This window comes from Oncorhynchus mykiss, chromosome 23 (genome assembly GCF_057628025.1).
Source record: "Oncorhynchus mykiss isolate SJ-2025 chromosome 23, ASM5762802v1, whole genome shotgun sequence".
Classification (NCBI taxonomy): domain Eukaryota; kingdom Metazoa; phylum Chordata; class Actinopteri; order Salmoniformes; family Salmonidae; genus Oncorhynchus; species Oncorhynchus mykiss.
Genome location: NC_143044.1, coordinates 45,434,631 through 45,460,440, shown reverse-complemented (window position 1 = coordinate 45,460,440; position 25,810 = coordinate 45,434,631). Strand labels below are relative to the sequence as shown.

Sequence of the window (25,810 nt, the reverse complement as noted above, 5' to 3'; positions counted from 1 at the left end):
GCACCAGGCTGGGAAGACTGAATCTGCAATATGTAAGCAGCTTGGTTTGAAGAAATCAACTGTGGGAGCAATTATTAGGAAATGGAAGACATACAAGACCACTGATAATCTCCTTCGATCTGGGGCCACGCAAGATCTCACCCCGTGGGGTCAAAATGACCACAAGAACGGTGAGCAAAAATCCCAGAACCACACGGGGGGACCTAGTGAATGACCTGCAGAGAGCTGGGAACAAAGTAATAAAGCCTACCATCAGTAACACACTACGCCACCAGGGACTCAAATCCTGCAGTGCCAGACGTGTCCCCCTGCTTAAGCCAGTACATGTCCAGGCCCGTCTGAAGTTTGCTAGAGAGCATTTGGATGATCCAGAAGAAGATTGGGAGAATGTCATATGGTCAGATAAAACCAAAATATAACTTTTTGGTAAAAACGCAACTCATCGTGTTTGGAGGACAAAGAATGCTGAGTTGCATCCAAAGAACACGGTTTGGTGTACCGTGAAGCATATGGGGGTGGCAACATCATGCTTTGGGGCTGTTTTTCTGCAAAGGGACCAGGACGACTGATCCATGTAAAGGAAAGAATGAATGGGGCCATGTATCGTGAGATTGAGTGAAAACCTCCTTCCATCAGCAAGGGCATTGAAGATGAAACGTGGCTGGGTCTTTCAGCATGACAATGATCCCAAAAACACAGCCCGGGCAACGAAGGAGTGGCTTCGTAAGAAGCATTTCAAGGTCCTGGAGTGGCCCAGCCAGTCTCCAGATCTCAACCCCATAGAAAATCTTTGGAGGGAGTTGAAAGTCTGTGTTGCCCAGCAACAGCCCCAAAACATCACTGCTCTAGAGGAGATCTGCATGGAGGAATGGGCCAAAATACCAGCAACAGTGTGTGAAAACCTTGTTAAGCCTTACAGAAAAGGTTTGACCTCTGTTATATACCCTTTGTTGGCAATGACAAAGTATTGAGATAAACTTGTCATTAACCAAATACTTATTTTCCACCATAATTTGCAACAAAAATAAATAAATCCTACAATGTGATTTTCTGGATTTTTCTTCTCATTTTGTCTGTCATAGTTGAAGTGTACCTATGATGAAAATTACAGGCCTCTCATCTTTTTAAGTGGGAGAAGTTGCACAATTGTTGGCTGACTAAATACTTTTTTGCCCCACTGTATATGATGAACAGAGAGTAGCAGAAGCGTAAAAAGAGGGGTTTGGTGGGTGGTGGGACACAATGCAGATAGCCCGGTTAGCCAAAGTGCGGGAGCACTGGTTGTTCGGGCCAATTTAGGAAGTATGTACATGATTGTATAGTTAAAGTGACTATGCATAAAATATAAACAGAGAGTAGCAGCAGCGTAAAAGAGTTGGGGTAAAATAGCCCGGGTAACCATTTGGTTACCAGTTCAGGAGTCTTATGGCTTGGGGGTAAAAACTGTTGAGAAGCCTTTTTGTCCTAGACTTGGCACTACGGTACCGCTTGCCATGCGGTAGTAGAGAGAACAGCCTATGACTGGAGTGGCTGGGGTTTGACAATTTGTAGGGCCTTCCTCTGACATCGCCTGGTGTAGAGGTCCTGGATGGCAGGCAGCTTTGCCCCAGTGATGTATTGGGCCGTACGTACTACCATCTGAAGTGCCTTGCAGTCGGAGGCCAAGCAATTGCCGTACCAGGCAGTGATGCAACTGGTCAGGATGCTCTAGATGTTGCAGCTGTAGAACCTTGAGGATCTCAGGACCCATGCAAAATCTTTTTAGTTTCCTGATGGGGAATAGGCTTTGTCGTGCCCTCTTCACGACTGTCTTGGTTTGTTTGGACCAATCTAGTGTTGTTGTTGATGTGGACACCAAGGAATTTGAAGCCCTCAACCTGCTCAACTACAGCCCCAATGATGAGAATGGGGATGTGCTCGGTGCTCCTTTTCCTGTAGTCCACAATCTCCTTAGTCGGTTACGTTGAGGGATAGGTTGTTATTCTGGCACCACCCGGCCAGGAATCTGACCTCCTCCCTATAGGCTGTCTCGTCGTTGATCAGGCCTACCACTGTTGTGTCATCTGAAAACTTAATGGTGTTGGAGTCGTGCCTGGCCATGCAGTCGTGGGTGAACAGGGAGTACAGGAGGGGACTGAGCATGAACCCCTGGGGAGCGCCAATATTGAGCATCAGCCTGGCAGGTGTTGTTACCTAACCTCACCACCTGGGGGCGGCCTGTCAGGAAGTCCAGGATCCAGTTGCAGAGGGTGGTGTTTAGTCCCAGGATCCTTAGCTTAGTGATGAGCTTTGACGGTACTATGGTGTTGAATGTTAAGCTGTCGTCAGTGAATAGCATTCTCATGTAGGTGTTCCTTTTGTCCAGGTGGGAAAGGGCAGTGTGGAGTACAATAAAGATTGCATCATCTGTGGATCTGTTTGGGCGGTACGCAAATTGGAGTGGGTCTAGGATTCCTGGGATAATGGTGTTGATGTGAGCCATTACCAGCCTTTCAAAGCACTTCATGGCTACGGACGTGAGTGCTACAGGTCTGTAGTCATTTAGGAGGGTTGCCTGTGTGTTCTTGGGCACAGGGACTATGGTGGTGTGCTTGAAGCATGATGGTATTACAGACTCAGACATGTTGAAAATGTCAGTGAAGACACCTGCCAGTTGGTCAGCACATGCCCGGAGCACACGTCCTGGTAATCCGTCCGGCCCCGCAGCCTTGTGTATGTTGACCTGTTTAAAGGTCTTACTCACGTTGGCTACGGAGAGCGTGATCACACAGTCGTCCGGAAGAGCTGATGCTCTTCGTCCATGCCTCAGTGTTGCTTGCCTCGAAGCGAGCATAGAAGTTATTTAGCTCATCTGGCAGGCTCGTGCCACTGGGCAGCTCGCGGCTGTGCTTCCCTTTGTAGTCTGTAATAGTTTGCAAGCACTGCCACATAGGACGAGCGTCGGAGCCGGTGTAGTATGATTCAATCTTAGCCCTATATTGATGCATTGCCTGTTTGATGGTTCGTCGCAGGGCATAGCGGGATTTCTTGTAAGCTTCCGGGTTATAGTCCCGCACCTTGAAAGAGGCAACTCTACACTTTAGCTCAGTGCAAATGTTGCCTGTAATCCATGGCTTCTGGTTGGGGTATGTACGTACAGTCACTGTGGGGATGACGTCCTCAATGTACTTATTGATAAAGCCAGTGACTGGTGGTGTATTCCTCAATGTCATCAGCAGAATCCCGGAACATATCCCAGTCTGTGATAGCAAAGCAGTCCTGTAGTTTAGCATCTGCTTCATCTGACCTTTTTTCATAGCCCGAGTCACTGGTGCTTCCTGCTTTAATTTTTGCTTGTAAGCAGGAATCAGGAGGATATAGTTGTGGTCGGATTTACCAAATGGAGGGCGAGGGAGAGCTTTGTACACGTCTCTGTGTGGAGTAGAGGTGATCTAGATTTTTTTCCCTCTGGTTGCACATTTAACATGTTGATAGAGATTTGGTAGAACTGATTTAAGTTTACCTGCATTAAAGCCTCCAGCCACTAGGAGCGCCGCCTCTGGGTGAGTGGTTTCCTGTTTGCTTATTTCCTCATACAGCTGACTGAGTGTGGTCTTTATACCAGCATCCGTCTGTGGTGGTAAATAAACCGCCAGTATTGCAGAGAACTCTAGGCAAGCAGTGTGGCCTGCAAGTTATCACAATATACTCTACTTCAGGCAAGCAAAATCTAGAGATTCTCAGATTTCGTGCACCAGCTGTTGTTTACAAATATGCACAGACCGAACCCCCTCGTCTTACCGGAGTGTGCTGTTCTATCCTGCCGGTGCAGCATGTATCCCGCTAGCTGAATATCCATGTCGTCACTCAGCCACGAATCCGTAAAGCATAGGATATTACAGTTTTTGATGTCCCGTTGGTAGGATATTTGTGATCTTACCTCGTCTAGTTTATTGTCCAATGATTGCACGTTGGCGAGTAATATTGACGGTAACGGCAGCATTCCTAGTTGCCTTCTGCGGGTCTGGACGAGGCATCCGGCTCTTCGTCCTCTGCGTCGCTTCCTTTTGCACATAATTGGGATGTCTGCCCTGTGGGGTGTTTGGAGAATATCGTGCGAGTCCTGCTTGTTGTTGAAGAAGAAATCTTTGTCTAATCCGAGGTGAGTGATCGCTGTCCTGATATCCAGAAGCTCTTTTCTTCCGTAAGATACGGTTGCAGAAACATTATGTACAAAATATTACCCCCCAAAAAAACACATAGCACAATTGGTTAGGAGACTAAAACGGTGGCCATCTCCTCCAGCGCCATTCTCACTTACCGCTGCAATTTAAGGCCAGTTGCAGTAGAGAAAACTTCTGTTTCGGTAATGAAAATGTAATCAGACTTTTAAAATATAAATTACTATTAATTTAAATATTTACTAACTGTTGATATTTTGCTTTATGTCCTGTTTAATTGCTGACAGTCAGCAAGTGACAAAAAAAAGAAGCTTTACAGAAGACTAGGCTGACAATTTAGATAAATAGTTTACACCAACCCAGAACTGCTGGAAGAGTACAGAAGGAAGGAGATAGAGGTTAGGGGTTGGAGAGGTTATAGCAAGCATAATTAGCATATATAGTCTATAGGAAGCCTATGACCTCAGTGTCTATACCCTACAGTGTTAGGAAGTCTACACATGCGTGCACACATCCACCACACAATCAGTAAGCCATTTAGCTTATACTATAGGATGTCCACAGTCTATAAATCATTCAGTCCCTACTATAGGATGTGTACACAGACAGACACATCATTCAGTCTAGTATAGGATGACATTTCCATAACAGTAAGATTTTCCCCATGTTTTGATACATGCTCCTTTCATGTCATGCTTCCTTTCCATTTCAGATATCAAAAACGAAAGCAACATTGTAAAATCAAGAAAACTCAAGATCTGACAAAGCAACATGAAAAGAAAAAACAGTGGCGGGAAATGCAAAGGTATTACAGAAGAAAGAAACAGCTAAAAGCTGTTTTGGCCATAACACCATCAAGTGAGGAAGTTGATAGACTTCAACATGTTCAAGAAGCAAAATTAAGAAGCTGTTCAAAATCGTCAAGAAGACACAGCCTCCAAGAGAACAGCCATTCTCACCTCAGCAGGTGAATGGCCCTGCCATCAACTCCTAAAATAAGAGACATCTCTACAGATACCAGGACCAATGAAGACATGTACCCCAAATTAATCACCCAAAAAGAGGAACAGAAGAAAGAAAATTATCAAAATTGAGGTCAGTTGCACTACACAGAAAAGAATCTGCTGGAGAGGACCAAAGAGATGTTCAACCTAAAGACTGAAAAGACTTGAGATGATGGCCAAGAGGAAGCAGGTAATTGTCAACATGGAAGGCAGAGGTCCAGAAGAAAACTACAAAGTCAGTGAAAATGACCCAATAACAACCAGAGAAGACTAATGCACAAACTTGTTAGCCACTTCCTTCATCAAGATGAAGTCTCCACTGTAATAAATGGGAAATCTAGAGAGTCAGAAAAATGGCCAGATATTCCATAAGAGAGCCCTAACAGACTATGGCAAATCTTCAGAAGATGTGTGTCTGAGAATCCAAGGAACAACCTTTCCAAGGCTCAATTCTTTAAACTTAAGCCATTTTGGATTGGCCAGCGAAGAGTCAGACAGAGAAACATGTGCTTGCAAACGCATGAAAAGTTTGGCTTTACTTTAAAGAAGCTGCACCCGCTTGGGGTCATAGAAACATAATCCCCAAGGGACACTGTAGGGCCTGTGTGTAGTGACAATGACATGTGCTGTTAATGTTTTTGTATAGGTTCTTTGTTTTTAGCCTATGTACTTTTGAAGCACTGCAAAATTAAATTGATTGAACTTGAATCCATGATTGTGCCAATATTCTCTCATTTATTTCTTACATTAAATGTTAAGTTTTTAACCATACCTCAGTCGTAAATACTTATTCTCATTACCGAAATCAACATAATTTCAAAAACGTATGTAAAATTACCACAACGGGTAATTAGGTTGTAGATTGCGGAAGGTGTTGTAGTAATGAGTCAAAAACAACAAAACATTTAAAAATATATATTTTATTTCAGTTTCAAGTAACTGTGCATGACTGTTAATAAAATAAAATAAAATTAATGGATTAGCTTTCCTATAGGTCTTGACGTTCAGACCATTGCGGTAGATTTTTAAGGACTTGTTTTGGAAAATGTTCAAAAATGTGTTACATTTTCAGTAAACGTTGTAAAAATTAATGCTCAAACACTTCAGACCTTGTTATTAATGCATAAAAGGGACATTTGTTGATGCAAGTATTTTTAAAGATTTCTTATTTGAAATCTTTGAAACCAAGGTTTCGTGAGAATCACCCAATTACAAAAACAGACTTAGCTAACTAACCAGCCAACACTAGCCTAGGCGGCTAACTAGCAAAGCAAGTTGCACAAACACAAATTCACGAGCTAGTGTTTGCTAGTTAATACGTTTTGGAATTACAACAAATACAGATTTAGCTAACGTTAGTTAAACACAACACCAGAGAGGGATAAGAATCTCTGGCACAACAATTAAGCCTTTGGGGCTAGTTTTTTTTTGCAACACACTGACTGTCACAACCTTGGCTCGCTAACTTGTTAGCTTAGTTATATAACTAGCTAGATAATGTTAGCTACATTATTTACAATTACATGTCCTTCGGCAAGCTTATTAGCTAGCATACGTTTAGCCCATTCAGACGGTAAAGTGGCTCTGTAATTTACCTGGCATCTGCAAACAATATCGGCGTCCTGAGCGAGCAGGTCCACAACTTTCCCTTTGCCCTCGTCGCCCCATTGAGCCCCTAGCACTACAGTCACCCTGTTGCCAACATTTGGTCTGGCCACGTGTGGCTCTATACTAGTGCTATGGGCTGCACCGTTTTGCGCAGCATCTTTTCTCCAGCTCTCCGACATGTCCGTCTCGTTCTTCGCTGCAGTCTGGCTTTGGTAGTAGTGGTTACAACCCAGCCCTGCGCGCGGTCTGAAATATAGTTTATTTTAAACAGACACGCCCACTAGCTCCATTAATCGACAACAACAGCCAGGATGTGAGGGGATTGGATTAATGCTCCGGCCCTGCGTTGTCCCCGACACATCGAGATGGAAGTGTATTCCATCTAGCCACAAGCGTACAAATATCATAACACCGGACAACAGCATTTGATTTCTCGTATGGGATATGTGGGGGCCATAATGTTTGGGAGCCAAATTAACGTATATTTCAGGCGAACAGAGAAAAAAATATCAGGCTCCACAAAAAATGGAATGCCCATCACTATATTATTTGTATTTGACATATACAATGTGATTAGTCTCAGATCTGCACAAATACAGAATGATTTCTAACGTTCCATAAACTCCATCACGTGACTGCATAATATGGTGTGTTTGTAAATTCCCTGTGGAGTGCTCTCTCGGCGTTCACAAAATCTGAACGTTGTCAGATTGTCAGTTTGTAAATCTAGAGCGGTTGCTCTAGGAGCGTTCAGAGCGCACACTGGAAGCTCTGGCAGATGAGTAGGGTTGATCCGAGCGTTCTGACCTCACAACAGCAGTCAAACTCCCAAGCTAACTGGTTAAATTGGCTAGCTACTTCCAGACACAAATGAGATAACACCTCACTCTGACCATTTTACTCGCCTTAGCAGAGCTGGTTAGGCTGTTTTCATGTTATCTAAAGCGTTGGAGACTGTAACTGATGCTGGCAATAATTTCATAACGTTTTTTCCCCCGACGTTAACGTACACAGGTCACATTCGACGGGTGTTGTATATTTGTAAATCCATCTGTTTTATTCTGTGCTCTGGCACACTCAGATGAGGGCGCTCTGAAATCGGAATAGATAGAATCAGAGTGAATTTACGAAAGCACCCATAATTAGTTTGGCTGTCTGGAACGCAGCCACAACGCACAAAAAAGAGCGAGCCAAATTCTTTTATCCGCCTCTGTGAGCTTGCAAGTGGCTAAATATCAAGCTAGACAGGATGAGGGGGTTACCTTTTTTTCTGTCTCTCCTTGTACTTCTGAAAATCGAATTAATCGTTGGAGTATGGAGGTAATTAAACTAACTACCCATTCTTCCCAAAATAAATTATCCAGCTAGATAACATGGGCGAACGTTATTAGCAAGTTCACGTAGCCTTTTCGTATCTTTTTAGCAAGCTAACTAAGCTTACAAAAAGGAGAGTATCAAGTAGATAACAATGTGTTCATGTAAATATAATATATTCATTTATTCTACAGATACAATAATATTTTGGAGGATGAAAACTTATTTACACTACAAAATGCGGTAAGTACTCTTAACTTCTAACTATTAGCAAAGACACTAGCTAACGCTAATGCTGGCTAGCTATAGCCAACAGGATACTAGATTGGTTCCACTAACAATTAATTAAAACAAGGAAGGAATATATATTTGATTATTGTTAAATATATCAAATTAGTTACACACACTTTTCATATTATAACCCAAAGTATAAGGTTGTAATAGCTACTCAGACTTCAGTGTGTTTAAAACGAGTTTTATAATTTAGGTTTTCCTCAAGTACGATGGATCTGACTTTGTTGAATGGGAGTATCCAGAGTGTTGTAATGTCAACAACAAAAGGTAAAGGAAAAATATGATGAAACAGACACTACATCTGCAGATGCCAAATGGTGAATGTAATTATTGAGCAATAGTTTACAGTTCCTCATTGGTTTTAAAGGATACCTTCATTGGCTTGACTTCTATCTGGCACTATTGTTTTTATTGTGAACTCCACTTAGCTCCCCAAATGCCATCATGAAATGCACTTCTCCTGGTTTCCAAATGGTAAAGCCATTGGTGTCTGTAAGTACCTTCTTCATTTGAACTGAATGTTAACAAAAAATTTAACTGAATGTTAACAAAAAATGATTTATTTGTAATACTTTCTATTGCATGATTTGAACAGTCACCAGAGGAAGAAGAGGCACGATATCTTTTCATCAGTGATTCATTTTTCAGTTTTATCTGGTATGCTGTAGTGCCTATTGACAGGTAAAATACTATTCTCTGTATTTTTGTAGAATATGGATTCTAGCTTTTGTGTGTTTTAATAATGGCCGTTTTAAATTGTTCTCCTTTAGAGGTTCAGCAGAAACAAGCTCCAAGGTAAAATGTATTTTACAACACAAAGATTTAGTAATAAATGGCAGCTTAACAGCAATGTAAATTGTCTGTTTTTCTATCAGAAAGTGAGAATGTGGATCATTGATCCAGAGCAAGCAGACCCTGCTGAAATTAACAACACTGCACTTGTACCCTCAACGGTGAGACCAGTTCTGGCATCGTCATCTCTGTCAAAAATTCATAAAAAGTATCTAAATTGTACCTACGATTTTCAGTTGCATTCTTGTCCCTCAGCAATCCAGATATATCACTAAGCACTTCTACAATAACGGACAGTACCCAGTGATCAAGTTAAAATCTAAGCAGACTCACTTGGGGCATTTCCAGAAAGATGGGTAAGCATACCACCCTAAGCCATATCATAAAAAACGAATTCTGACATACAAATAATACACAATATATACCCTCTACTATAGGTACTGGGAAGCAGTCATCCCTGGTGATGAAAGATTCAGCGATTTTCACATTTATGGTCAGCCAATCAGTTTCCAGCATCGCTTTGTCATAGACGGTCAGCACACATTCTACTGGCCAGAACCTGCAGAGCCCAATGGGGAGAGGGAGGTGTCTTTGCGTCTGGCCCCAGGAAGCCCTTTATCCCTGGTGTGGGGCACCTGTGAGCTCTACCGCGGCCTGCTCCTCTCCGACACAGGCGCCCTCATAACCAAGAATGCTTTCCTCACCTCTGAGGAGCTGAAGGTGGACCCAGGAACTTTGCCTGTCCCTCCCGAGGGATATTTCACTGTGGACCAAGCTGCTCTTCTTGAGGACGGCATCATATTTAGAATAGATGGCGCCCTCTACTGGAGGGACAACCAGGATCGTGTGCTGACAGAACATCCTCAACTTCCCACGAGTGGAGTGATGGGCCTCTATCAAAGAACGTGCTGCGCTAGTAACTACCCTGTTCAGGTAAGCATCAGCTCCTCCCAAAGGGATTCAATGTGGTTAAATGTGAAAATAGAATTAAATATGAAAATCAAAGGTGTAGTCCTTCCATCTCCACATTTATTCACTTGTAAATAACGTAGGTTTAGTCCAAATAAGACAAAGTCATATATTGTTTCTCAATGCATTTTCTTCTGCGTTTTCAGGATGTGGAACTGAGCTCTTTAATTGTGTGGAAAGACAATTTGTTGCTTGTGGGTCCAAAGAAATTAAAAAACCCGGGTAGGGAGAATTTCCTAAAAATTGTGTTGAAGGTTCCTCCAAGAGTCACCTATTTAACAGCATCATTCGGTTCCCACCCGGCCTCCCTGGCCACTCTGGTGATGTACTCTGTCCCAGGCGCTATCTCACGCAACTTCCTCACCAGTTACAATGAACTGGTCCCTAGTTGGATAACCAGCACATTCATGACCAAGTTTAAGCTGAAGGACATACCTAAAGGTCCATTTGAAATGCGCTTCCTGGAATCAGCCGATGCATCCCTGCTGCTGTGGAACAAAGAGACCATCCTCTATAGCTTTCACAATGACAACGAGTGGGGTGAGATCAGACCCTTCAATGCATCACATCTCAGTGCTGCAGCCTTTGGCAGTAAGATTCACCAAGTGACCTTGGGTAAGATCTCCTGAATCTTTTTGGTCAATTCAAAGACCTGCTGTGATTCTATTGGACTAAGTTGTATAATTTCATTTTTTATTTATTTAAACCACACTAAACAAAAATATAAACGCAACATGCAACAATTTCAAAGATTTGACTGAGTTTGTTCATATAAGGAAATCAGTCAATTAAAATGAATTAATCAGGCCCTAATCTATGGATTTCTCATGCCTGGGTGTACAGATATGCATCTGTTGGTCACAGATGTTTTAACAAAAGGTAGGGGGGGTGGATCAGAAAACCAGTCAGTATTTGGTATGACCACCATTTGCCTCATGCAGCGCAACACATCTTCGCATAGAGTTGATCAGGCTGTTGATTGTGACCTGTGGAATGTTGTCCCACTCCTCTTCAATGGCTGTGCGAAGTTGCTGGATATTTGCGGGAACTGGAACTTGACACATTTGCTTCGCGAGGCTGCAGAAAGGTTTGCAGCATGGAGAAGGTCATTTTCGCTGTCTGGGTTCCCTGCCCTGTTCGACCAAAGCGCTGATTGCTACTGGGACCTCCATGCTAAAAATGCTGAATGGAGACACATTGCCAATATTATTGGATTCCTTGGTCAGTTGAATGTGAAATAATTAGCTGGAAAGTGGAAGCTAGGTGCTGGCAATTTCTTAGCTAAGCTGTCTAGCAAAGGGGTTAGCTTTGTAATTAGATAGCTAGCTAACTGGCTTGACTGTTTATGAACTTCTGTTTGTACCACTGCATGGTAAAGCAACGCTCCAGTTAAAAATATTGAACGCATGCGGAACACAGAACGCACTGCAGCCTAGTGCGCCATCTCCAACGCATTGTTGCGGACAGCCCCATTAACAATGTTTGACCTCCGTCAGAACGCAAAGAGTTTGACATGACATGAGGCTGGAGGCGGCTTATAGAAATTAACATTTAATTCTCTGGCAACAGCTCTGGTGGACATTCCTGCAGAGGATTCCAATTGCACCCTGACTCAAAACGTGCGTGTGTGCATTGTGTTGTGTGACAAAACTGCACATTTTAGAGTGACCTTATATTGTCTCCAGCACAAGGTGCACCTGTGTAATGATCATGCTGTTTAATCAGCTTCTTGATATGCCACACCTGTCAGGTGGAAGGATTATCATGGCAAAGGAGAAATGCTCACTAACAGGGATTTTTGTACGGAAAATATTTGAGAAATAAGCTTTTTGTGCTTATGGAACATTTCTGGGATCTTTATTTCAGCTCATGAAACATGGGACCAACACTTAACATGTTGCGTTTATATTTTTATTCAGTATAGATGGTAATTTTCCATGAAGAAAAATTGCTTTAGTATTAGTATTTTTGTGGTAGTGGAAGAACTGGTGAATGGAGGGATGAAAGGAGGTTAAGTTGGACTGATTGGTGTGATAAAGGAATATGGATGTGTCGTGTCTTTGGCTATGCCGGATTAAGTGATATGACATGCTATTCTATAAAATCCTTTCTCTGTAATTAATATTACCTGATTGAGCTAATCATGTAAATGTAATTAACTAGAAAGTCGGGGCACCACAAAATGATATTTATAGAGCTGTTATCTCCCGAATCATCTCTTAAAGACCTAGTAATATTTTACATCAATAGCAGTCAATATTAATCGTCACCTTATTTCAGTCTCATCTGAAAGTTGTAAATTCTTGGTTATCTTCATGAACCCTGGCTAACAAGTTGAATCAGCAATACAAAATTGGGTTTAATTATTTATTTACTAAATACCTAACTAATCACACAGAATTACATATACACAGAATGAATCATACATTGATTACAAATTGTCAGAAAGGAAAACGTCCCTAGAGGACGGAACAGATGTGACAGCTGCTTACACAAAGAACGGGGGTTGGGTTTGAGTGAAAGAGCGGGAAGACTGAAGAACAAAGGGAGAAGCGATGTCTCTATCGGGCCGTAGGCAGCTACTCTATCGTAAATACAGAATCTTATGCATTCTAAATTACTGCCCATTTGGAAAAGGAAAATGCAATGAATATTTACTCTGAGCTACGCTTCGGTAGGTTGGTCGTATATGGAAGGCCGTGTTGCCCAACAGAGTCCTTTGTCCTTTGAAGAGTGTCCCCGGTGGTGAATTGGATACGTTGTAGTGTCGTCGTTGTGTGGTAGACGGGATACTCTGTCTGTCCTCTCCTAGCCCACGTTTACAGCGACCGCTGCTAACTCAACGGTTAGGATGTATCACTTCTGTAGCGAATAAGAGTTCAAAGTTCATACCATTCACAACCAAAGCTCACGCTGAAGTTGGCTTCGTTCTGTAGTTATTATCTGAATCCTTCTTTTTTTATTCTCTTATTTTTTTATTTTAATTTTACCCCCTTTTCTCCCCAATTTCGTGGTATACAATTGTTAGTAGTTACTATCTTGTCTCATCGCTACAACTCCCGTACAGGCTCGGGAGAGACGAAGGTCGAAATGTGTCCTCCGAAACACAACCCAACCAAGCCACACTGCTTCTTAACACAGCGCGCATCCAACCCGGAAGCCAGCCGCACCAATGTGTCGGAGGAAACACCGTGCACCTGGCGACCTGGTTAGCGTGCACCGCGGCCCGCCACAGGAGTCGCTGGTGCGCGATGAGACAAGGATATCCCTACCGGCCAAACCCTCCCTAACCCGGACGACGCTAGGCCAATTGTGCGTCGCCCCATGGACCTCCCGGTCGCGGCCGGCTGCGACAGAGCCTGGGCGCGAACCCGGAGTCTCTGGTGGCACAGCTAGCACTGCAAATTATCTGAATCCTTCTGACATCGGATCGTCATCCTAATGTACCCAGAACAGGAGGTTACATTTTCGTCAAGGGCTTATATAGTAGTTATTGGTAGTAGTTATGGCTGTTTCCATTTCAGATTTGAACATCAGAGAAGTAGACCAAGGTGTCATACCCTCTAATTTTAAGTCTACGGTGTGTTGTCAGGAAAAGTGAAGGTCGCTGATTTGAGTCAAAAGTCACTGTTTACTCATTGTGTCATGCTTAGAATATGCTCCCCCATTGTTATCACTTGAAAGTTCTGGAAAGTTCCATGGTAGTTAATTCAACAGTAGTGAACGACTCCAGGGCAGGCGGAGGTTCCTGGTGGAGAGCCAGACGCGATCACCATGATGGAACATGGGAGGCTATCTGCGGTGGCGATCCGCCTGTTCCTTCTGGCAACGTTCCAAACCACCTCTGCGCCCCGACTCTGGGATTTTTTTTGGAGTCGAGTCCCCACTACTATTTAACACTAAAATAGTTGATGTGGTTACTAAAACAGCAGTACCTCTTGATTGGTAGTAGATATTTCTGCTCATATTTCCAGATTTGAATAGCACAGAATTAGACAAAGATGTCGTACCCTCTAACTTTTTGTCTAACTAGTTGAGAAAGTGATCAAAACGGCAGTTGTTTGAAAACAATTAGACAAAGTTGTTGATGCGGTCACTAAAACAGTTGTATCGTTAGCTCTGTACAATATATTTCTGTTCCGATTCCAGATTTGATTAGCAGAGAAGTAGACCAAGTAGTTTAGTTAAAAGTTGTGAGGAAAAGTTGTTGATGCGGTTACAATTGTTTTTATATCTTTTGTCATGTAGAAGATAATTCTGTTCCCGATTCCAAATTTGAATAGCAGAGAAGTAGACCAAGATGTCATACGCTCTAAGTTTTTGTCTAGCTTGTTTGGAAAGTGGTCAAAGTAGCTGATTTTTGTAAAAAGTCACATTGTTTACAGTGAATGTTGGAAGTCATGATGTCACAGTGGGGAGCTTTAGACTGTTGAAAAAATCCCTTTACAGTGAATGAAGATGGTAAAATATAAAAAAAGACATCAAAACATTAAATGAAGGCACTATTCCAGACCATTTGACAAGTTTTGAAACTAAAAACAGTGTTTTTAGCTTAAACTGTGTAAGATGTCACATATAGGCCGTGAGTCAGGAAGCAGGTGCAGAAGGTGAGTTTAATAATGAAGAATGCAGATAAACAAAACATGAGAAGTGTACGGAATGTGAACGTGACATAAGATGAGTAGCGTGCAGAATGATAATAATAACTATATGGTAATTGTACATATGGTAGTACAATTGCTGGAACTTGCGTTACTTATTTAAAAATAGTTTTGTAGTAATGGTAGAAGTTTTACTTGACTATTTAATTAAAGCAAAGCCGTTTTAAACTATGTTAAGTTTTGAAAAACGTTATAGTAGTGGTAGTGTCTGCAGTAGTAAAGGTGGGGACTAGATATAGTTGGAAAAAGTAGGTAGATGAAAAGTTAGGATAGCCTGAACATATGTAAGTTGGTTTGGTGTCTCTTGCTTGAATGGTTCAAGAGTTAGGGAAAGGGGATACCTAGTCAGTTATACAATTGAATGCCTTCAACTAAAATGTCTCTTCCGCATTTAACACAACCCTTCTGAATCAGAGAGGTGCTGGGGGCTGCCTTAAATCGACATACATGTCCCCGCGCCCGAGGAACAGCGGGTTAACTGCCTTGCTCAGGGACAACAGATTTCTTTACCTTGTCAGCTCAGGGAGCCCAAAGCTCTAACCACCAGGCTACCTAATGTTGGTGTTATTTAATGCAAATGTACAGTGCATTCGGAAAGTATTCAGACCCCTTGACTTTTTCCACATTTTGTTACATTACAGCGTTATTCTAAAATGGATTAAATCGTTTTTCCCTCATCGGTCTACACACAATATCCCATAATGACAAAGCAAAAACAGCAAATAAAAATAATAACTGAAATATCACATTAACATAAGTATTCAGACCATTTACTCAGTTCTTTGTTGAAGCACCTTTGCCAGCGATTACAGCCTTGAGTCTTCTTGGGTATGACGCTACAAGCTTGGCACACCTGTATTTGGAGAGTTTGCACAGATACTTTCAGTTTTCTCCAGAGATGTTCTATCGTGTTCAAGTCCAGGCTCTGGCTGGGTCACTCAAGGACATTCAGAGACATGTCCCAAAGCCAATCCTGCATTGTCTTGGCTGTGTGCTTAGGGTTGTTGTCCTGTTGGAAGGTGAACCGTCGCCCCAATCTGAAGTCCTGAGCGCTCTGAAGCAGGTTTTCATCAAGGATCTCTCTGTACATGCTGCCACCACCATGTTTCACTGTAGGGATGGTGCCAAGTTTTTTCCAGACGTGAAGCATAGCAATCAGGCCAAAGAGTTCAATCTTGGTTTCGTCAGTCCTTTAGGTGCCTTTTGGCAAACATCAAGTGGGCTGTCGTGTGCCTTTTTTTCTGAGGAGTGGTTTCCCGACTGCCCACTCTACCATAAAGGCTTGATTGGTGGAGTGCTGCAGAGATGGTTGTCCTTTTGGAAGGTTCTCCCATCTCCACAGAAGAACTCTGAAGCTGTCAGAATGACAATCGGGTTCTTAGTCACTTCCCTGACCAAGACCCTTCTCCCCTGATTGCTCAGTTTGCTCAAGCTGTAGGAAGAGTCTTTGTGGTTCCAAACTTCTTCCATTTAAGATTGATGGAGGCCGCGGTGTGGTCTCGCATTGTCATTATGGGGTAGATTGATGAGGAAAACAACATGAATTTAATAAATGTTATAATACAGCCATAACGGAACAAAAAAATGAAAAGGTCAAGGGGTTTGAATACTTTCCAAATGCACTGTATATAGTTACAGTTGATAAAAGTTGTAAAGATTTTGAAGTTAGGATAACCTGAACCTGTGAAAGTTGGCTTGGTGTCCCTAGCTTGAACGGTTCAAGAATTACTGTTGACTTCTTGTTTACAAATGTATGCACATTTATTTAGTTATAGTTTATAAATGTCTTAAAGAATTTGATAGCCTGAATGTTTTAAAGTTGGTCTTGTAGCTTAATTGGCCAATGTGCAGGACCATTTTGAATTGCTACCTCTGTATTCCAATGGTTCTCATTCAAAGCCATCTTAATTTATGCACATTTAATGGTTATAGTTCAAAAATGATATATACTGTAGTATCAAAAGTATTTTGACAACAAGCAATCTAAGTAGGATCCGTCTAAACATCTCACCGTTGATTTGGAGTTAATAGCTTAAGTGGTGAAAGAGGAGATGGGTCTCAATTTTTTTTTTTTTGTAACATTCTAGTCTATTGAATTGCATTGCAATTGAATGCATTGGTATCCATTGCAATGGCTCGATTTGTGCTGCTCAATGATGCGATACGAGAGTGTTCTTAGCTGATGTTAGCTACAGTACCTGCTTTTCGACACTAAACTCTTGACAAACAGCTGTAACCTTTTTATCTACCTTTGTGTGAGTATCCATAGCAAGAGTTCTGTTTGAGCTGCTCAATGAGTACGGTTACATGTACACAATAATGAGATTATTGTGGATAGTCAGATTTATAAGAAGAATGATTTCCCTAATAATCGTGTTTACATGGACACATCTGAAATCAGGCTACCTAATGCCACTAACACAACATGCCATTGGAACACAGGAGTGATGATTGCTGATAATGGGCCTCTGTACGCCTATGCAGACATTTCATTAAAAAAATCAGCCGTTTCCAGCTACAATAGTCATTTACAACATTAACATTGTCTACACTATTTATGTTAAATTTGATGTTATTTTAATGGACAAATGTGCTTTTCTTTCAAAAACAAGGACATTTCTAAGTGACCCCAAACATTCAGTTGTTCTGAACTTACTCACGCTAAAGAGGGAGGCTCGCTGGGCTTGTGCTAGCACATTGGCAGATCAAATACACAGCTGGAATGCCGATTTAAGGTGTTACATGTCCTAATAATTCAAAAGATTGCTCAGAAAACCAGTTGTTTTAATCAGCGCATGCTTACTTCGATTTTGACCTTACGCCCATAAAGATAAGCAGAGTAAAGTGTTTACATGACTATTGCATAATCTGCCTACTGTTGTAATCAGTTTAATATCAAATTATTACTGCATGTAAACGTACTCAATGATGAGACATAACAGAGCTGTTAACTGACGCTATCTAGCTTATTTTTCATCACTAAACTACAAACACCTGCAATTTTTTATTGGTATAAGATTTTTTTTTTTTCATACGCCAGATGTCAATAGCAAAGAAGTAGAGGAAGATTTCATACCCTCTACATTTTTTCTGAATTGTTGGAAGTGGTCAAAACGGTGGCAGTTTGGGAAAAAGTTGGAAAATGTGTTAATCAGATTTATTTATAAAGTGGCTAGGAAAAACTCCAGTTACTAAAACAACTGTATCGTGAGATACGTTGCAGATATTTTTGTTCCGCTGACAGATTGGAATAGCAGAGAAGTAGATGAAGATTTCATCCCCTCTCACTTTTTGTCAAACCTATTGGGAAAGTGGTCAAAATTTCAGTTATTTATAAAAATGTGAGTACATTTTGTTGATGAGGTTACTTAAACAGCTGTAACGTTTTATCGGTACCAAATAATTCTGATATTATTTCAGATTTGAATAGCAGAGAAGTAGAAGATTTCATTAGTTTGGAAAGGCTTCTACATGGAACCCAAAAAACAGTTCTACTTGGAACCAAAAGTTCCAGATAGCACTTTTTTTTGTGTGTGTGTAGTTGTACATTTTATTGGTGTGCATCTTCTTTTATTTTCTGCCTCAGATCACTCCTGGAATATGCTGGTGAAGATGGAGAACAATATCCTGTTCTACTGTAAAGTGGGCATGCACGAGGTGGTGCGCTTGCACAAGTGGATGGAGCCGGACAGTCGCATGGTCCTCTACCTTAACCAGAAAGAGCAGATCAACATGCTCACCCTGACACCTGAGGGGCTGCACGTCCAGAAGTACCCCATGATGATGGAGACTAAGAGCGCCATGAAGGGCAGCTACCATGACTGTCCCTTCATCTCCTTTGAGCACAGTATGAACACCATTTCCTATAACATGGATAAGGGAGACCAGATGGTTCTGTGGGCTCAGATAGTCTACCCAGAGGGAAAAGGTGTGCACGTGAAGTTCCTCAGCAACAATGCGGACCTGCTTTATATTGAGCAGAAGTCTCACTTTGAGGGTGTGAACAGTGTGGACACAGTGAACACGGTGAGGCTGTCACTGTATTGATTATGTCATATACAGTGCTGCTCTTTACAGATTTCCTTTCGACAGATTTGTAGCATGTTTTGTTCTGCTGAACTTTGCTAATGCTCAGTGAAATAGATACATGACGAGTTACCGTATCTACATTTCTGAAGACTTATTTGATGCTTTTATTTGATTTTTCAGACATTTATAATCAGCCAGAAAGTGGATTACAGTGATGCAACGAGTTACACACATTTGACGTCAGTCCTTTTTGTTTGTCAATTTGTGATTGATGTTCATTCAAAGGCTTAATTTATCAGTTTTGGGAATATATATTCACATAAACTGTTAATTTACCTCACAGAAAAAAAACAAGTGGCATTGTTACCCTGGAACTAGTACCCAACCAGATTGGGAACACTTGTAATTTGCCAATGAGTCGGGTAACAATTTTTCAAACATATTCAACAATTACTGCATCTATATTTTACTGTAGCACATTGTTATTTACCAACTCTCATATTGTTGACAGATATCTCATTTTAATGTTGGCTGCCCACCAAATAGACATATCCGTGTTGCTAGGTAAGATTAAACTATTCTGTAAGATTTATATTCTCTAGACAGAGTTAGTGTGACTGATCTATTCTTTACCTGATAAACGTTCATGCTTTTACCCAAAGTGACTTACAGTCATGCATGCATTTTACATATTGGTGATCCCGGGAATCAAAGGCACTATCCTGGCGTCACAAGCACCATGCTCTACCCACTGAGCTACAAAGGACCACATTGTAGTGATGCCTTCTTGTTATTTCCAGGCCTTGGGGAATGCCTTGCGAGATGTACAGCCTCACCAACTACACCATTTTAGGGTAATCAAGGATGTTGAGGGACTGTATTGTCTTCTATTAGTATCAGTTCTCTGCATTAAAACATTCTCTTTCATCTTAGGTCTGTACTCAGAGATCCACAACAAGACGATATAGTAAGTAATTTAGTTTGCGGTTGTCAGAAATACACCGTACTAAATGTTCCTGTTTGCTAGTATAGATATGTACTGTAACTACTATAGCTAATATTGCACCTGAGGCTAGAAATGGAAATAGTTTGAGTATTAAAATTGACATTTTAGTGTTGTAGTTAAATGTGATGTTTACAGTAAGGTATGTCATTTTTTATAAAAGTTAAATTGCCTTCATCATTGATTATATATTTATTATTGTTATAGGTTGTGCATTACGACTGGGAGAAATTTGGATGTCTACTCAAAACGCACTATAAAAATCCATTTCTCCCAAGCATTGACCTGTAAGTCAAAAAAAGAAAATGATACATTAACAGGAATGACTAAAACTATCAGAAATTCTTATTGGTTCACATATTTCTATGCGTGATTACATTTTTTTTATGTATTCAGGTACGATGGAGACAACTATGTTAGAAACGTCGACGCCAACTTCATAGTATGGGACAGATTTGGTCGGAAGGACTATTCTTTTAATGCAACCATGCGCCAGGTACAGTTTATACTCCTCTATCAAATAAGTGAACTTGGAGTGTGTTTGGGGCGGGTTTGACTTTTCCTTACCGGTATGCTCACTGGGGCTCCTTCAGGTTGCCTGTCTCCGTGAATCTCAGACCTGGATCTCCATGCTGACTGGGGGGAAAAGCCTGGAGGAGGCCTGGGGTCCGGAGGTACAGAGCTGTACTCTTTATATACTGTGGTTCTCATGATCTGTATACATTTCTACCTGAATCCCAGAATGCCACAATGCCAGAAACGTTGTTCTATAAACGTATATTCTTCTTATCCCCGTTCCAGAGCTACAGGACTTGTTTTAAGGTCAGCCCTGGCAAGTTGGGGAACCTGGACCAGCCTTATGAAATAATGAACAGAAGCTCCAAAAACTTTCTGACATTTTCCCAGGTGGACAGTGCTACCTATGTGTTTAATGTCAAGATACTGGACCCCAATTACAGGTGAATGACCACTGTCCAGGGTTGGGGTCAATTCCAATTTCATTTGAAATTCCAATTAAATTCTTGAATTCACTCATCAAGTGGAGAATTTATGTTGAATTACATTCGAAATGTCAACAACCTTCAAGTTATGGAATTGGAATTAGACTGTTTGGACTGTTTGAATTAGTATTATAAAAACATTTAATCTATTGAATTGGAATTTGATATTTGTACATTTCCCAGTCAATGGAATTAATGGACTTAGTTTTAAAAGTTGACTGCAGGATTTAAAAAATAATAATAAGAATTTCAAATTGCATTTACCGGTATATACTTCCAGTATAGCTAGGCTGAACGGTGGCATGATCAGCCTGAAACCCTGAGGGGAATTGAATTATAATTTGTGCAATTGTTGGGGGATAATGTTGAATTGGGAATAGAGTTGTGGGAATTTACCTGACATTGGAATTGAGAGGAATTTAATGATCTCTGAATTCAAAGACTGACCTGGAATTTGAATTTAATTAAATTGAATTTACAAGGAGAGAGAATTTAATTTGTGGAATGCATTCCAACCCTGCCACTGTCCTGTGGTTTTATTGGGACCCCCCCAGTGGTTGCAGAACAAATAACTTACTCCATCCCCTTTGAACCGAAACAAACGCACACAAATCTAATTTTATTGGTCACATGCTCCAAATACAACCGGTGTACACTTCACAGTATAATTCTTACTTAAGAGCCCATTCCCAACAATGCAGAGTTAAAAAGTAAGACAAATATTTGCTTAATAAAGAAGGAAATAGTTACTCCATAACAAGGCTATATACAAGGAGTAGCAGGACTGAGTCAATGTGCAGGGTAATTGAGGTAATACAGTATGTACACGTGTGTGTAGGGGTAAAAGTGACTAGGCCATCAGAATATACACTGACAAAAATATAAACGCAACATCCCGCAATTTCAAAGATTTTACTGAGTTACAGTTCAAGGAAATCAGTCAATTTAAATAAATTCATTATGCCCGAAACGATGGATTTCACATGACTGGGAATAGATATGCATCTGTTGGTCACAGAGACCTTTAAAAAAATTAGGGACGTGGATCAGAAAACCTCAGTATCTGGTGTGAACACATCTCCATCTAGAGTTGTTCAGGCTGTTGATTTGTGGCCTTTGGAATGTTGTCCCACTCCTCATCAATGTCTGTGCGAAGTTGCTGGATATTGGCGGGAAATGGAACACGGTGTCATACACAACGATCCAGAGCATCCCAAACGTGCTCAATGGGTGACATGTTTGGCTAGTATGCAGGCCATGGAAGAACTGGGACATGTTCAGCTTATGGTAGAGAAATGAACATTCAATTCTGGCAACAGCTCTGGTGGACATTGCTGAAGTCAGCATGCCAATTGCACATTCCCTCAACTTGACAACTGTGGCATTGTGTTGTGTGACAAAACTGTACATTTTAGAGTGGCCTTATATTGTCCCCAGCACAAGGTGCACCTGTGTAATGATCATGTTTAATCAGCTTCTTGATATGCTCCACCTGTCAGGTGGATGGATTATCTTGGCAAAGTAGAAATTCTCACTAACGGATGTAAACAACTTTGTTTGAGAGAAGTAAGCTTTTTGTGAGTATGGAACATTTCTGGGATCTTTTATTTCAGCTCGTGAAACAACACTTTACATGTTGTGTTTATTTTAGTTCAATGTAGAATAAACTGAGTAGCAGCAGCGTGTGTGAAAGTGTCTTATGTGAGTGTGGCGTCAATAAGCATGTGTGTGTTGGGAGTGTCAGTGTGGTATGTGAGTGTGTGGGTAGAGTCGAGTGACTGCATCAAGACAGTGCAAAATAATTAAGATAAATAATAAAGGGGGTCAGTGTAAATTTGTCTGGGTAGCTATTTGATTAACTGTTCAGCGGTCTCACAGATTGGGGGTAGAAGCTGCTCAGGTGCGTTTTGGTCCCAGATTTGGCGCATCTGTACCGCTTGCCATGTGGTAGCAGAGAGATCAGTCTATTTTTAGGACCTTCCTCTTACACCGCCTGGTATAGAGGTCCTGCATGGCAGGGAGTTTGACCCTAGGGAGGTACTGGGGCATACGCAGTACCCTCTGTAGCGCCTTGCGTTTGGATGCCGAGCAGTTGCCATACCAAGCATTGATGTAGCCAGTCAAGATGCTCTCAATGGTGCAGCTACAAAACTGTTTGAGGATCTCAAGGCCCATGACAAATCTTTTCAGCCTCCTGAGAGGGAAGAGATGTTGACGTGCCATCTTAACAACTGTTGGTGAGTTTGTACCATGATAGATCCTTAGTGATGTGGACACTGAGGAACGTGAAGCTCTCGACCCGCTCCACTACAGCCCCGTCAATGTAAATGGGGGCGTGTTTGGCCCTCAGTTTTCTGTAGTCCACAATCATTTCTTTGTCTTGCCCACGTTGAGGGAGAGGTTGTCCTGGCAGGTGGTGCCAGGTCTCTGACATCCTCCCTATAGGCTGCCCCATCATCATTGGTGATCAGGCTTACCACCGTCGTGTTGTCGCCAAACTTAATGATGGTGTTGGAATCTTAGATATGTTTTTGGTTGTTGAATCAATTAGATTAATCACATTTCAAGCGTATCTTTCAAATTAACTTTATATCAGAATGTTTTGGCAAGTAAGCTGGCTAAGTCATTGATCCTGCTTTGTAGTATACACCTCAGAAATGTATTTAGGGGACATTGTTGAGTGGACTTGTTTGTGTGACTTATATGTGTCCATGCCTAGAAAGTAATTGGTCTCTGCTGATAATGTATTGTAGTAACAGGTGGCGGCCACAAGGTGGCAGCTGTCAAACACATTTTATCCTCATGTCTGTCGGTGCTTTTCATCAGGTCCTGTTAAAATTAATTTTTCTATACCAAAGATTAAAATAAAATGGAACACTGCCTTCAACCAGCTTCATCTATTTTCTCTTCTCAGCTTCTGTGACCTTCATGCTGTGTTTGCAGTCCAGACCTATGGCATTACAATTCCGTAAGTTATGGGGCAGAGAAAATGGCTATGATAAATAACATGACATATTGCTTTTCAGCATTGCTTAAATGTTCTAGGTCAATTGCGCACCAACTATCTTTGCATTCTTTTTTCATTACAGGAAGTATCAGCATCTAACTACATATGTGGCCATTGTTTTTACCCTTTTCTCACTCTGTATACTGGGCTACAGTTACTGTCGATATGTGACTATTTTCAGGAATCTGCTGGCAACCAAAAGGCATAAATATGAATAGGTAATTCAAATACTTTCACTAAAAGTGGTTTTATTTATTATTTATTATTATTTTATGTTTATCAGTTATGCATTTTTGAGTCATGTATTTTATAGATTGTTATGGTCTCCAACATGTCTCTGCAGTTAATGGAATTGAAATAAGATGTTTAAGAACCAATCCCAAAAGTAATGTTTAACTTTGAACTTTTTGTCTTGATTTCTTGGTGCTTTTTCAAAAATTGTATAATAAACCAAAGCTGGGTAGTTATGTCTAACCTTCAGTTGTCATTCATTACTATTTTGCTAGATTAGATGGATTATTTAAAGCAATAGCTATTTGATGACGTTTCTCAGTCTTCATATAATGTATTATAAATGTTAGGTTGATTAATGGATAGCTGTGAAATCAGCGATTTCCAGGTTGATTAAACGACTCGATGGATCGTTATCTGAGAATTGTGTACATTTTCAGTTGGATATTTTTGTGGGGAAATAATATTCAACTTCGAAAATAGTTATTAGAAGAGATTTCATTTTGATGTTTGAATGGCAATTTCACGCAGAAAAGATGCACGCTCACTAACAACTCTATATCATCGCAAACTGTCCCCAGTCAGTACTGTAGCTATATTGCCGGCCAGCCGACTGCCTTGCACAGCTGTTTGCTTATGGAGAAAATTGCACAAAGCTTTCGGATGCGGGACTCTTGTGAACTACTTGCTGAACTGAAGGTAAAATTTACCTGTTTGTACTATTAACCTAGTAGTTAGCTAACTAGGTAAAACCAGCGCAACAAATAAGTAAAAGTAACTAGTTAGTGTGTGGATCGAAAAAGAAAACTGGCGAAAGTGCATCAGGACCCGAAGAAATACCTGATGGCAAACGAAATGATCATTTTGAACGTTTATGATATGGTAAGTTAATGTTCCATTTACATTGTTTAAATGTAAGACCACTAACCAAAATACAGCAACTCGCAGCTAACGTATTCCGAACGACCGGTATTTAATTGACCTAACGTTAGTTTTAAAGCGAGCTAGCTATCCAGCTAGCTACTGTAGCTAACAAGACTCGTGTTTGAAGCGTAGGATGGATGGAGCATTGGAAGAGCCCCGAACTACTGCTGATGTATGGAAATGTTAACCCCCAAATTAAGGGTTTAACTGGGCTAACAGCCAGGGTCAGGATGTTGGACTGTCTCCGGCTGCGTCTGTTTTGTAATCTGGCCAAATCATGATCTGCCTTTCGGCGGGAAACAAAAACAGCCAGCACAGATTCTGACTGTCATGGGGAAACCGAGGTAAAGACAGTTTCAGGTTGGATATTCGCCTGTAGGTTTCCTTACGTCCTCCAACAGCAGTTAGGGACCAAAAACATTTAGTCGATTTACATCTCACACTATTTTAAATTATGTATTTACTTTTTTGAATTTCAAAAGCTCTTTGGCTGTATGACCTACTGACTTCAAACAAGTTTCAGAATGTCCACTCAGTGGGCCTACACATTGTACACCCTTTAGTTTGTTCATTTTCATATCACACATTTCTACATGAATTTTTCAAACTTTAACATTTCAATAAGTCCTTGGTCATGTGACCTACTGACTTAAAACAAGGTTCAGAATGTACACTGACTACCCTTATATATTGCACACACCTTAGTTTGTCCATTTTCATCTCACTCGATTTTACATTAATTTTTAAAACTTTAACATTTCAATAGCTCCTTGGTCATGTAACCTACTGACTTCAAACAAGGTTCAGAATGTC

The 25,810-nt window shown here is 41.1% G+C and overlaps 2 protein-coding genes and 1 long non-coding RNA gene across 9 annotated transcripts in view; 2 read left to right on the top strand and 1 right to left on the bottom strand.

Moving 5' to 3' along the window:
- The window catches only part of LOC110502989 (adenylosuccinate synthetase isozyme 2), a 35,271-nt gene extending 28,259 nt beyond the window's left edge, over positions 1 to 7,012 (bottom strand). For 6 of the 7 annotated variants that reach the window (XR_016491154.1, XM_090217542.1, XM_021581351.3 and 3 more), the window contains exon 1: positions 6,760 to 7,012. Coding sequence is in view for 4 of the 7 variants with exons in the window: in XM_090217542.1 (XP_090073668.1) it covers positions 6,760 to 6,951 (192 nt within the window). In the remaining 3 variants the exon portion in view is untranslated. The remainder of the gene's footprint in view (positions 1 to 6,759) is intronic. The other variant, XM_090217546.1, reaches the window with a different exon arrangement.
- LOC149972614 (uncharacterized) overlaps positions 1 to 25,810 on the top strand; it is a 337,364-nt gene that overhangs the window by 154,856 nt on the left and 156,698 nt on the right. The gene's annotated exons all lie outside the window — the stretch shown is intronic.
- On the top strand, positions 7,493 to 24,309 carry LOC110502987 (cation channel sperm-associated auxiliary subunit epsilon). The gene is made up of 22 exons (XM_036960817.2): positions 7,493 to 8,092; positions 8,281 to 8,329; positions 8,574 to 8,647; positions 8,809 to 8,872; positions 8,976 to 9,061; positions 9,151 to 9,175; positions 9,256 to 9,333; positions 9,428 to 9,528; positions 9,610 to 10,105; positions 10,288 to 10,756; positions 18,389 to 18,828; positions 19,012 to 19,070; positions 19,175 to 19,253; positions 19,343 to 19,395; positions 19,632 to 19,685; positions 19,765 to 19,798; positions 20,042 to 20,121; positions 20,231 to 20,330; positions 20,428 to 20,508; positions 20,636 to 20,793; positions 23,750 to 23,803; positions 23,925 to 24,309. Exons 1-22 carry the CDS (start codon positions 8,022 to 8,024, stop codon positions 24,058 to 24,060), a joined length of 2,841 nt encoding a protein of 946 aa, XP_036816712.1. The 5' UTR covers positions 7,493 to 8,021; the 3' UTR covers positions 24,061 to 24,309.

Bases quoted from the DNA above. Each gene is read 5' to 3' on its own strand.
- LOC110502987 (XM_036960817.2), top strand. From the start codon at position 8,022: ATGAGGGGGTTACCTTTTTTTCTGTCTCTCCTTGTACTTCTGAAAATC. The intron at 8,330-8,573 runs GTAAGTACTCTT...TTTATAATTTAG, and splicing joins TATTTACACTACAAAATGCG to GTTTTCCTCAAGTACGATGG. The intron at 19,071-19,174 runs GTCAGTCCTTTT...TTTACCTCACAG, and splicing joins ACGAGTTACACACATTTGAC to AAAAAAAACAAGTGGCATTG.